Here is a 14,099-nt window from a genome sequence, read left to right as displayed (position 1 = left end):
CATCAGCAGACGAATGGATAAGGAAGCTGTGGTACATATACACAATGGAATATTACTCAGCCATTAAAAAAAATACATTTGAATCGGTTCTAATGAGATGGATGAAACTGGAGCCCATTATACAGAGTGAAGTAAGCCAGAAAGAAAAACACCAATACAGTATGCTAATGCATATATATGGAATTGAAAGATGGTAACGATAACCCTATATGTGAGACAGAATAAGAGACACAGATGCATAGAACAGTCTTATGGACTCTGAGGGAGAAGGTGAGGGTGGGACGTTCTGGGAGAATAGCATTGAAACATGTATATTATCATATGTGAAACAGAACACCATTCCAGGTTCGATGCATGAGACAAATGCCCAGGGCTGGGGCAATGGGATGACCCAGAGGGATGGGATGGGGAGGGAGGTGGGAGGGGGGTAAATAAAAATAAATAAATAAATAAAAAGTATAAGAAAGCATCTAATTTTTTTTGCCACTGACTTGACAGTATGTTGCTTTGTGTTGATATAATTTATCAATGGGCCAGTGTCTAGGAAGTCTATGATCTCCAGCTATTTCTGCTGATGAAAGTGAAAGTGTTAGTCACTCAGTCATGTCCAACTCTTTGCGACCCTATGAACTGTAGTCCACAGGCTCTTCTACCCATGGGATTATCCAGGCAAGAATATTGGAGTGGGTAGCCACTCCTTTCTCCAGGGGCTCTTACCAACCCGAGGATCGAACCCGCGTGTCCTGCATAGCATGTGGGTTTTTTGTCATGTGAGCCACCATGGAAGCCCATTTCTGCTAATGCCACTCATTATTTTTCTGACATTCATCCATCTTCTCTGGAAACTCATTTTGAACCTCAGTTTTGCTTGGATAATTTAATGTCATTATTGACTTTTGTTAGCATCACTTTTTCTTTTTGCTGACACCAATATATCCATTTAGTCCTATTTGACATTTTATTAGGAGGTTGATGAGGTCCCTTTATAATTAAATTAAGTGAATTAAAATGATTTAAAGTCCACCTAAATTCAAGCATAAGTGGACTTTTTAAAAAACTGTCCATTAGTTTAAATAATTTGAAAATAACAGAGGAGGAAACAGAAGTGGATATTTGAAACTTAGATTACAATCTAGAGAAAATTTAGAAGTAAATGTAAACATTACCTAAATCTCATCCTAGTTAGGAATTTTGGGCTCTCATTTTATTCATATGTGCATCATATCTATCTGGTTTACAGTAATGACATTAAATTCCCTGGGTTGGGAAAATTCCCTGGAGGAGGAAATGGCAACCCACTCCACTATCTTTGCCTGGAGAATCCCATTGACAGAGGAGCCTGGTGCACTACAGCCCATGGGGTTGCAAAGAGTTGGACATGACTGAAGCAACTTAGCATGCATTGCATCAGAATGTTGTATTTCATTTATATCTCTGTACAGCATAGGCATATTCTTAAGAACTTGATTCTGATTGATGAAGAGAATCCAAAATAAGGGTAGGGGATGCATGCTATTCTGTATGTGACATCAGTAAATTCACACATTAGTCCGTTTGTGGTAATAACTAAGATCCACTGCCTTCATTGATGTGGGACCAGTGCAGTGTCAATAGGCTTCATGCTAAGAAAACCCCATGTTTGGATTTTAATATTCTTGCATAACTGTCTAAAATTCTTAATTCTTATCTCTGTATTTGTATTCTGTAAGTGAAGTCAGTGGGATAATGGAGTATGTGCTGGGGCTTGGAGCCTTGGCTCATCTGTGGTCCCACCACCCTCCATCTCCCCACATTACTAAGTAACACCTGATCCCCCAACCCCACTGCTCCCAGCCAGCCCACCAATTGCTGACATAGCACTGAGACCCTGAGTGTGGGGATGGTCAAGTTTGAGTATATGTACTGAGTTGCAGGGAAAAACCCCTGGATGCCTGTGAAGGTCTGCTCTCATCCTGTAAGTGTCCTTGTGTCCAAGGGAATGTGACAGTACATGGCAAATAAAGCCACCATGACAGATCTAGAGAAAGACTATTGAATAAAGGGAAAACTTTTTCTCTGCTTTTGGAACAAAGAGCCCCACATTTCCATTTTGGCCTGGGTCCAGCAACTCCATGTAACTGGCCTTGACTCACAATCATTCATGTGTCTGCTTAGTTTCGGGTCCTCAGAAATATTTCCTAATCAGTACATAACATGGATCACCAGCTTATTCTCTGGTGTAGGACCAGAGAGTAAAATAGTTTAGGCTTTGTGAGTCATATGGTCTCTGTTGCAACTATTCAACTCTGCTACCATATCATGAAGACAGCCATAGACAATATATACTTTAAAATATATATATATTGTTTTTTTCTGGCTATCCTGGTTCTTTATTGCTGCCCATCAGCTTTTTCTAGTTTCAGTGAGTGGGGGCTACTCTCTAGTTGACATGCACAGGCTTCTCCTTGCAGTAGATTCTCTTGTTGCAGAGCACAGGTTCTAGGCACTTGGGCTTCAGTAGTTGTGGTGAAAGGGCACAGTTGCCTTGCGTCAGGTGAAATCCTAGTTCTGGACCAGGGATCAAACCTGTGTCGCCTCCACTGGCAGGCAGACTCTCAACCACCAGACTACCAGGGAAGTCTCTATGTATAATTAAATACTTATAAGTGAATGAGCATGGACTATGTTCTGATAAAACTTTATTTAAAAACATTGCAATTTGGGTTTATATAATTTTCACCTGTCACTAATATTATTTTCCTATTTTTTTTCCCAGCCATTAAAAGATGTAAAAATATTCTTAGCTCACAGGCTTTACACAAATAGTCAGAAGCCTGGGTTTGGCACATGATCTATATCGTTTGCTGACTCTAGTTAAGTAAATATGTGTGGGAGCAAGTCCTTTGGAAGCTAGGGCTATATGAATGCTAGCCACAAGGCGGGGGAGATATTTTAGAGGCCCCACTTATTTTAGACATTGAAATTTGACAAATTCCATTTGTAATTTCAGTGAATTTGTAAAAATATATATATTTTTTCTTACACTGAATGGCTTAGCAGGATTCCATCAGAATAGTTTTTTAAAAAAGATAGAATCTATTAAAAGTTTAAGCAAGTATTCCAGACTCATCCTCTTTTATCTTCATTTTTAATATCTCTACCATCTTTATTTTTTTTCTCCCATTGTTATTATTTCCCCCCATAGATATCTCTTTTTAATTCTGCCTCTGTCCTTTGTGTTTTTGAGGTACCATCTATTTGTCTCTAGGTCTGAATACATGAACATTCTTTCTAATCTAAGTCCTTCCTGCTAACTACTTATGTAATCTGGAGGGATGAGGTGCAGAGGGAGATGGAAGGCGGGTTCAAGAGAGAGGGGACATGTATGAATGTGGCTGATTCATGCTGATGTATAGCAAAGACCATCACAATATTGTAAAGCAATTGTCCTCCATTTGAAATAAATAAATAAATAAATAAAATATTTCTATTATTTCATTTTTTAATGTTTATTTACTTATTTTTATTTATGTATTTGGCTGTGTTGGGTCTCAGTTGTGCCAGGTAGGATCTTTTGCTGTGGCATGCTCAGGCTCTGTGGCTGTGGCATGGGGGCTCAGTTGCCCTGTGGCATGTGGCATCCCAGTTCCCTGACCAGGTATCTAGCCTAACTCCCATGCTTGGAAGGAGGATTCTTAACCACTGGACCACCAGGGAAATCCCACTACTTCTATAATCTTGAGTAGATCATTTAACCTCCCTGAGCCACTGCATTCTGTGCTAGTTAGAGTAAGTAGTTCTAGGACCACCACAGACAAACACAGAATCTCAGTAGTTTCACATAGAGGATGTTTACTTCAGCTTCTCATAAAGCCTAATGTGAGTTGACTGACCTCCCTTCATCTTGAAACTACATCATCTGGTGAGTAAGAGGGATGGAGAAGGCTTACTTCTACTAACAAGTCAATTAATCAGTTACATGGCCTCAACCTAAATGCACATAAGGCTGAGGAATAAAAGAGAATCTATGCTTATGGTTTTGTTGAGTACTAAAATGATCCCTTAAAACAGAGATTGGCTAACAATTTCTCTAAAGAAACAGATAGTAAAATTTTAGGTGTTGTGGATAATATGGCCTCTGTTATAACAATTCAAATCTATCATTGCAGTGTTGAGAGAAGTTGTAGACAATAAGTGAATGAATGAACATAGTTGTATTCCAATAAAACTTTATTTTCATTATCAGGAGACAGGCCAGATTTGGACCACAGGCCATAGTTTGCTGATCCCTTTCTTAGAGCATGACTAACATATAATGATTCTCATTTTCCATCACCTCAGATGCTCAGGGAACTTTGGGCAATGGCTCCTCACTACCTCAATGTTCCTTAAGCTGACTCATGATAACTATAGATAGTTATGAATAACCAAATAAGAATGAGATCAGATGATCACTGATCACTGATTTCTTCCCTTTGGAATTTCCATTAGCCTTTCTCCTTTCCTCTTGATATGTTATTTGAAGATTGAAGCTATGCTACAGTGAAATCACAGTACTTTGCTCAAAGAAAGAAAGGGAAATATCATGTAGATTTGCATAATCATATAGACTAAGAAGTCTATACTGAGTCCCGAGAACATACAGGCATCAGTGCAGTTCAGTTCAGTTGCTCAATCGTGTCTGACTCTCTGTGACCCCATGGACTGCAGCATGCCAGGCTTCCCTATCCATCACCAACTCCAGGAGCTTACTCAAACTTGTGTCCATTGCGTTGGTGATGCCATGCAACTATCTCATCCTCTGTCGTCCCCTTCTTCTCCCGCGTTCAATCTTTCCCAGCATCAGGGTCTTTTCCAATGAGTCAGTTCTTTGCATAAGGTGGCCAAAGTATTGGAGTTTAATACTTCAGCATCAGTCCTTCCAATGAATATTCAGGACTGTTTTCCTTTAGGATGGACTGGTTGGATCTGCTTGCAGTCCAAGAGACTCTCAAGAGTCTTCTCCAACACCACAGTTCAAAAGAATCAATTCTTTGGCACTCAGCTTTCTTCATACTCCAACTCTCACATCCATACATGACTACTGGAAAAACCATAGCTTTGAGTAGATGGACCTTTGTTGGTAAACTAACGTCTCTGCTTTTTAATATGCTGTCTAGGTTAGTCATAGCTTTTCTTCCAAGAGCAAGTGTCTTTTAATTTCATGGCTGCAGTCACCATCTGCAGTGATTTTGGAGCCTAAGAAAAAGTCTCTCACTGTTTCCATTGTTTCCCCATCTATTTGCCATGAAGTGATGGGACCACATGCCATGATCTTAGTTTTCTGAATGTTGAGCTTTAAGCCGACTTTTTCACTCTCCTCTTTCACTTTCATCAAGAGGCTCTTTAATTCTTCTTCAGTTTCTGCCATAAGGGTGGTGTCATCTGCATCTCTGAGGTTATTGATGTTTATCCCAACAATCTTGATTCCAACTTGTGCTTCATCCAGCCCAGCGTTTCTCATGATGTACTCTGCATGTAAGTTAAATAAGCAAGGTGACAATATACAGCCTTGATGTATTCCTTTCCCTATTTGGAACCAATCTGTTGTTCCATGTCCAGTTCTGACTGTTGCTTCTTGACTTGCATACAGATTTCTCAGGAGGCAGGTAAGGTGGTCTGTTATTCCCATTTCTTGAAGAAATTTCCACAGTTTGTTGTGATCCACACAGTCAAAGGCTTTGGCATAGTCAATAAAGCAAAAGTAGATGTTTTTCTGGAACTCTCTTGCTTTTTCAATGATCCAGCAGATGTTGGCAATTTGATCTCTCGTTCCTCTGCCTTTTCTAAATCCAGCTTGAACATTTGGAAGTTCATGGTTCACGTACTGTTGAAGCCTGGCTTGGAGAATTTTGAGCATTACTCGCTAACGTGTGAGATGAGTGCAATTGTGCAGTAGTTTGAACATTCCTTGGCATTGCCTTTCTTTGTAATTGGAATGAATATTGACCTTTTCCAGTCCTGTTTCCACTGCTGAGTACATCTTATGTAATTCTGGTACAGGAGTGTATGCATTTATATTGCCCACAAAAACCTTATCTTTTGTCATCTACCCAATCAAGAAATCTATGAGTCACCCTAGACTCCTCCCTGACAATCAACTTTTACATCTAAAGATCTAAAGAACTAACCTCATTAGTATCTCCTAAAAACATCTGTGACCTCCAACACTGCTGCAACTGCTTTACCTCAGGACCCCACTATGTCTTGGCTCAATTCAATGATATCCCTGTAGTCTCTCTTCCTCAGATTCTGCCCTTACCTGTTCATTCTCTAAACTGCTAAAATGATTTTATTGAAATAGAAACCCAACTATGAACCTCTCTTGCTTAGAAATCATCCAGTGGTTTCTTGAAAAAGTCAGATGAAAGACCAAACTCCTTAATATGGCATTAGAGCCCTTCATGATTTGTCCCCTGAAACATTCAATATCTCACAGCTTGAACCCACTGCTACCGTCACATACTCTGCTCTATAGCCATACTGAACCTTTTGCAGTTTACACTTTCTCTCTTCCCATCCTCTTTTGTTTTCCTACCACCTCTACTTTCCCTGGTGGCTCAGCTGGTAAAGAATCTGCCCGCACTTTGGCAAACCTGGGTTCGATCCCTGGGTTCAGAACAGCCCCTGGAGAAGGGAAAGGCTACCCACTCCAATATTCTGGCCTGGAGAATTCCATGGACTGTATAGTCCATGGGGTTGCAAAGAGTCAGACACGACTGAGCAACTTTCACTTTCACTCACTACTTCAACAAGATTCAACTCAGCCATCAGTTACCTGCTTGTAGAGGCCTTTCCTAATTGTGTCTCTAAAGTAGAGCTCACCTTTTATATCTTGTGTCCACTTCTCATGATGCTTATTGTTGTACTATGCTGTACTGACACATAATCCTTGGATTGCTGGTTTCTTCCTTCATGCACCATCCCTCTTCCCACTTCAAGTCTGTAATCACCCAGAGAAGAGGGACAATGGCTTCCTCATCTTATTCATAGCATACTGCTTACCAAGGTATCCACAATTTAGTGTGCTGCTGCTGCTAAGTCACTTTAGTCGTGTCTGACTCTGTGCGACCCCATTTACGGCAGCCCACCAGGGTCCCTCGTCCCTGGGAGTCTCCAGGCAAGAACACTGGAGTGGGTTGCCATTTCCTTCTCCAATGCATGAAAATGAAAAGTGAAAGTGAAGTCGCTCAGTCGTGTCCGACTCTTTGCGACCCCATGGACTGCAGCCTACCAGGCTCCTCTGTCCATGGGATTTTCCAGGCAAGAGTACTGGAGTGGGGTGCCATTGCCTTCTCTGAAAATTTAGTATACACTTAGAAAATACTTGTAGAATAAATTAATGCAGAAAAATAGTTTATTTTCTTGCTTGATTGTATAACAAATTGTACTTCTAGTGGATTTAAAACATTCGGTGGTCAAGGTTCAGAAACATGTATTTCAGAAACATTTATAAGTAAAGGAGTCATACACATCAGTTGGCTTTATCCTTATAATATTTATGAGAGGGTACATCATATAAATTTGGTTTCCTGCCTTTATACAAAGTGAAACAAAAGTAACATATAACACAATGAGACAAAACCATGATAATGACATACCTGTGTTTCTGTTAGAGCCAGGGTCATATTCCATGTTTTTAATTGTAGTTATCTAGTCTAGTAGGAAGAACATTGAAAGTCAATTGTGATTCAGTAGCCCCAAGAACAGACATTTCATGAGAAATCAAGCCTGACATTGAACACCAGTCTTTCATACTTTAAAAGCAACTGGGTCCTATGTGGGTATTAATTTGCATTGCATTACTGAGTTCATGTGTCATAATAATAAATGACTTACACTCATATAACAATATTTATGCCTCTTAACCATTCCTATAAAAATATTGCAAGGGTGAAAGTGTAGAGCATGTTATGATAATTTGAACACCTTAAGTAAAAAAAAAAAAACTCTGTAAAACACATTTTCATTGTCATCAGCTATTTTAGATTATAGACTAAGTAATGTCTGCTTTTCAAAAAACATGATGAGCTGGAAGAGAAATGGTAACATGAATATTTTGCAGGAAAATAATTGTGGAGTTCAGTGATAAAATTAGCAAGTATTTGAGGGCAGTGAAAGTGTTACTAAGCCAAAAGTTTATTGCACTTTTTGTACTTTGCAGAAAGTTAAGTACAATAAACTTTATTGTAAAGAGATTGTATTTAATCTCTTATTATTGTGAGATTGTTAATATTTCATTAACATTGATAATAAGAATAAAACATAAGAAAACTTAAATTAGGAAATGTGCACAATCCTGAGAGCTAAAACAACTGCAGTTTTTCTGAAGGGTGATGTTAGAACCTCTGCTAGGCAAGAAAAAAAAGTGAATATAATTAAAATTGTGAAAAAAAAACCCCAGAAAACTGCTACAGGGAACAATCCATTTCTGACAAAAGGTATAGATTATATCTGCTGTTACTCCATGATTTTACCTTTTATGTTTAAATTGACTTTTTCTTTTTGCTATTTGGGGATTAATTTAAATCCTTAAAAAAGAAATTAAAGTTCACTACAAATACAAATAGTTCTTAGATCCTAGAAAATGTTCTATACAAATTTACTTCATTTTAATGATGAAATTTTAGCATATGATACTTGGAGACAATATCTAATGTTCCCAGTTCCTTGGACTATATAGAAAATTAAAATATGAAACTGTCTTAATTATGCTTCCATATTGTAAGGACTCTTTTATTTCTTTATTAGACTCTATGTTCTCAGGGTCTGCCAAATGCAGAATCCTTTATAAATGTTAGCTGAATGAAAGGTGACTCAAAATTGCAACTTTTTGAATTGATCATTAAGAGAAATTCTGAGCACTGTATTTTTGCAGTCTTCTGGAGAAATCTAACAAAAAAGTCTAAATTATTTTATCAACTATGCCATGACATTTTTCATTAAACATTTTTTATTATTGAATTAATCAAGGGATTATTTAATGTCTCTCTGTAAAACACAACTATATTTTATGTGTAAAAAACAGACAGTGTAACTGAAAAAAATCACTTAGATTAAATTGATGGGGAAATTGGGCTGAAGATGAGCATGATCATATTAATACTTTTATCATGCTCATTTATTTTAGCCTAAACAACGAACATCTATTGTGTCTTCTCTGGATTTTCATCGAACAAATCACAACCAAGAATATTTTGAAATCAACACATCTACAGGGTGTACAAGCTTTACTTCCAACCTTCCAGTTAGTCCACTCACCTCTTCTGCAGCAACCACAGAAGTCAAGAACAAGGAAACTGGCCATACAGGTAAAGCCATTCGTTTTATACAGCTATAGTTTTGAGTTTTTAAAACCAAAGCCTTTGTGAGTTAGAGGAATTAAGAGGAATCTTCATACAGATCTCACTGTGTTTTTTGTTCATGACTTCATGCAAGACTTTAAAGGCATCATCCAAAATGTGTGGAATAATGTAATCATCAGCATATTTTCAGGTCTGACCTTTAAACAGAACCAAAATATAACCGTTTAAAACTAGAAATGGTTTTGAATAACGTGTTGTTATGGTTTCCAAATGTATTATGTCACCTACATGTCACATCAAAAATTTTAGAATAGACTGATATTTACTAACAATGTGGAAGGATAATGCTGATTTGTTTTACGTTGAAAGATAAAACTTTGAATTTCACAAAGTAAAATGTTTAAGATAGGCATTTATGTAAAATGTTTAAGATAGGCATTTATCTACTTTGAAAAATAGCATTTTGTTATCTTACACATGGGTGGTTTTGTTATATGTTATATTTAAGAACCTGCATATAAAGGCATTAATACATGGTATATAATGAAGTAGAACAACTTTCTGAGTCAGTTCTGTCACTGATTTGCTGGATACTTTGCATCAAATCACTTAACTTCTCTGATCTTTGATTTGCTCCTCTGGAAAGGGGAGATAATATCTATTCTTTGGGTAGTTTTGTTAATAAATGAGCTGATTTATGTGAAGCATTTTGGAAACTATGAAACAGTGTTTTTATTTAGTACTATCATTATTGTTTTATATTATTTTTTATTCTTAAATACTATTACTGTATGAAATCTATAGTCATTTTAAGAAAAGAAGAGCCAACTATACATCTGTACTCATGCCGAGATGGCTGACCTTTTCTTGACTTAAAAGCATAATCTAAATTAATGGATAAATCTACTGTTTATTTGATAAATGATTGCATGCACAAAAAATTAATCATTATAAAAATGTCAAGTGTTAATAGAACAAAGACTAATACAGAACAACCTCACAAACAAATTGCCTGCTGCAAAGCACTTTTAATAAGTGGACCAATGAATTTATTATTATATAAAAGAGGCATTTCAAAAGTAGCCTGAACTATAGTTAAAACTTCCTACTTGTTAGGCAGTATATTATGTAATCTAAGTATCAACTTAAGAATCATCAAGAAAAGGTGGTAAAGAGGGTCTACCTTTGGAGGTAGACGGACTTGGGTGATATGAATGGGTTAGCATTTAACTAGAAAGATCAGTTCAGTTCAGTCGCTCAGTCCTGTCTTACTCTTTGCGACCCCATGGACTGCAGCATGCCAGGCTTCCATGTCCATCATCAACACCGGGAGCTTGCTCAAACTCATGTCCATCAAGTTGGTGATGCCATCCAACCATCTCATCATAGTATTAAAGATCACCAAAGTATTAATATGTAGCAAATAGATTCAAGATGAGGTGAGATTGGAGGTAGGAAGCAACAGTGCCATCAACAATGGACAATATAAATGGATTTGAGAAACACAAGGAAAAAATAATCAACAGGTCATGGCAACTGATCAGAGATGTGATGGTGAGGAAAAAAAGTTCAAGAAAAGCCCTAAATTTTCTTGCTTAAGCAGATTAGTCAAATCTGACTGCCATTCTTTGAAACATGGAATTTTTTAGGTAAGAAGGAAGAGAGGGATGAGTCATGTAGGACCTAATATATGTCATTTTAAGGACTTTGGATTTCACTCAGAGTGAAACTGGGAGTCAGTTCAGGTCTTTCAGGAGAGTGACATGATGTAACTTCTATTTTATAAGAATTGCATCAACTCTTGTGTTGAGAATGAACTGGAGAAGGAGGATAAGTGTGGAAGAAAGGCCAGTAGGGGACTATTGTAGCATTCCAGTAAGATGAGAGAGGAAGTCAGCTCAGGTCAAAGGTGAAGCAGTGGAGCTGGAGAGAAGTTGATGGATGTTGGACATAATTTTTAAGGTAAAGCCTGTAGGATTTTATGATAGAGTAGATGTAGTATATGAAAAAAAAGAGAAGAATTAAGGAAAACTGAAATGTTTTTGTCCTAAACAATTGTAAGCATGATTTTTAATGTCGTCTGACATGAGAGAGGTTTCCTGGGAAGAACAGATTTGGTGAACAGGGAAAAATATCAAAAGTTCACTTTTTAAAATTTGAAGTGTAGTTGATTTACAGTGTTGTGTTAATTTCTGCTATATAGCAAAGTGATTCAGTTATACATGTATGCACATTTTTAAAATATATTTTTTCTATTATGATTTGTCATAGGATATTGAATATAGTTCTCTATGTATACTGTAGGACCTTGTTGTTTACCTATTCTATATATGAGAGCTTATGTCTACTAACCTTAACCTCTTACTCCATCCCTTCCCCAAATCCTTCCCCCTTGGCAAACACAAGACTGTTCTCTAAATCCATGACTCTGTCTCTGTTTCAGTAGATAGGTTCATTTGTGTCATATTTTAGATTCCACATATAAATTTTATCATATGATAATTTTCTTTCTCTTTCTTATTTAATTCGCTTAGTATATAATCTCTAGTTGCATCCCTGTTGCCGCAAATGTCATTATTTCATTATTTTTATGGCTAAATAGTATTCTGTTGTATATATTTACCGCATCTTCTTTATCTGTTCATCTGTTGATGGACATTTAGGTTGTTTCCATGTTCTGACTGTTGTGAATAGTGCTCTATGAACATAGGGTTGCACGTATCTTTTAAAATTAGAGTTTTCTCTGGATATATGCCCAGGAGTGGGATTGCTAGATCATATGGTAGCTCTATTTTTAGCTTTCTGAGAAACCTCCATACTGTTCTCCATAGTATCCATACAAGCTTGCATTCCCACCAACAGTGTAGGAGGTTCCCTTTTCTACCAGGAGTTCATTTTAAGTAATATATACCTATTAGATATCTGAATAGATGTGTCATGTAGGCAGCTGAATGTTCACATTCTTTGTCTTTGAAGACAAAGAATGTGAACATCATCATTGTATACATGATATGGAGTGAATGTATATAGAAGATCAAAACCTGAGCTTGATGAAAGAGATGATAAAAGGCAACAACATCTAAGGAGTCTGAAGAGAAACAAGGTAGGAGGAAATCTTCTGCTGAGTGTTGGAGAAAATGAGAGGGACCAAAGGTGTGACTCAAGGATGTTTGGCTCTCTTGACCTTTAGAAGGATGGAGTTGGTATTCTTATGATGAAAGCTTAGTTATGGATAAGAAATGCTATTGGATATCCAAGTAGGTAAGCTGCGTACATAGTTAAGACTGATTTTTCAGAAGGGTAGGACACAGAGGGAAGAAGCTATGAGATAATTTTATGTTTATTGAAAGTAAAGAGTATTGGTCAAAAAATATTGACAGTGTCTTAGCCCACAGTGAATGACCTATGAGTGCCGAGTTCCTCAGTGAAATTGTCAGGGACAGGTGTGTTGTATATTATTGAGAGAAAAGAAACTGACACTCAGTAAATAAAACATACTTCCTCTTTATGAAAAGTTATTTCCAGAAAGCTCTGCATATATGAAAAATTTCTGTGAGCTGGCACCTTTGAGTCCCTGCTAAAGACGTTACCTACCCTGGGTAACTAATTATCTCCAGTTCTGTTAGTAGTTTCAAACTATCATCTCTTACTGGATAAAACTGATGGGAGGGAGCAAATCTAAAAAGAGTAAAGTGGAAAAGTATTCCTTTCCAAATGGGAGAAATAACAAAAACAAAAGCTTTTAAGTACACAGCAGCATAGGATGCTTTTCTGCAAGGGAGAAGAAACATTTGAGGAGAGCTAAAATTAGAATGAAGAAGGTGGTGTGGACTTTTTGTGCTGCTCAGTGATTGCCAGCGAGGCAAACAAAATCCTTCCTTTTAATTAGCTCACATTGGCTGGAAATAGAACTCCTAAAGCTGAGTTAATCTTACTCTAGAAGCCACTGGACACAAGCAGCTAAGGAAATCTCTGAACTCCAGCCAGCATGAAGGCCAAAACTGAGCTGCTGAAATGGTCTTTGAGCTCCAAGCTGAGGTTCAGGATGGGCTGATATGGAGGAAGGATTAAGGGTTAGTGAGAATAATGGGCAATTACATCTTCGAGGCTTATTGCCTTAGAATGTGCATTATACAAATTATCTGAATTATTGCTTGTTAAATTCAGTGCTTTAAGTAGACCAGGATTTTAGGTGGCCAGAAGAAAAACATTTTTATATTAAATGTCATATATGTTTAATAATAAAATATATTCTTAGTTGTTGATAATTCATGAAGTGCCTCTCCTATGCTTTCATTTTCCTATTTCCCATCTAATATCACGTGACTTTTCTCCAGTGTCTTTCTGTGCACATTGCACATCACATGGAAGGCAGAGGTAAGTTAGTAGATGCTTGACAAAGAAATAAAATATTGACTTTTACAATATTAAAAAAAATGAAAATATATAGTTAGCTGTTGGAGTAATGTGGTTTAGGTAGTGCATACAATCAGCTGGGAATTTGTTATTCTAGGTGAAAATAGTTGAAATGAGATTATTGGTTTATGTGGGCAGCATAAAATAAATATGTTCACTAGGTACATTGCATTATGAGAAAGCTCAGGGTGCTGGGAGAGTACCTAAGAAGGTGAATGATTTCATCTGGGGGTCTGCAAAGCTTTGCCAAGGGAGAGTTGGGCTCTGACAGGCAAAGAAGGCCTAACTAGGCCAAGATCATGAGGGAAGATTGCTCTTCAAAGAAGGAATAGCATATTGTTAAAAATAACCCTGTGGTAA

At 37.3% G+C, this 14,099-nt stretch overlaps 1 protein-coding gene across 5 annotated transcripts in view; it reads left to right on the top strand.

Annotated features, from left to right (window-relative positions):
- The window catches only part of ANKS1B (ankyrin repeat and sterile alpha motif domain containing 1B), a 1,049,816-nt gene that overhangs the window by 425,105 nt on the left and 610,612 nt on the right, over positions 1-14,099 (top strand). For all 5 annotated transcript variants that reach the window (XM_081595385.1, XM_081595384.1, XM_081595383.1 and 2 more), the window contains exon 12: positions 9,149-9,329. In XM_081595385.1, the coding sequence (XP_081451511.1) occupies positions 9,149-9,329 (181 nt within the window). The remainder of the gene's footprint in view (positions 1-9,148; positions 9,330-14,099) is intronic.

The sequence above is a fragment of the Giraffa tippelskirchi genome, chromosome 4 (genome assembly GCF_054371585.1).
Source record: "Giraffa tippelskirchi isolate mGirTip1 chromosome 4, T2T-mGirTip1v1.2.pri, whole genome shotgun sequence".
NCBI classification, from domain to species: Eukaryota; Metazoa; Chordata; class Mammalia; order Artiodactyla; family Giraffidae; genus Giraffa; species Giraffa tippelskirchi.
This window is presented reverse-complemented; position numbering and strand designations above follow the sequence as displayed.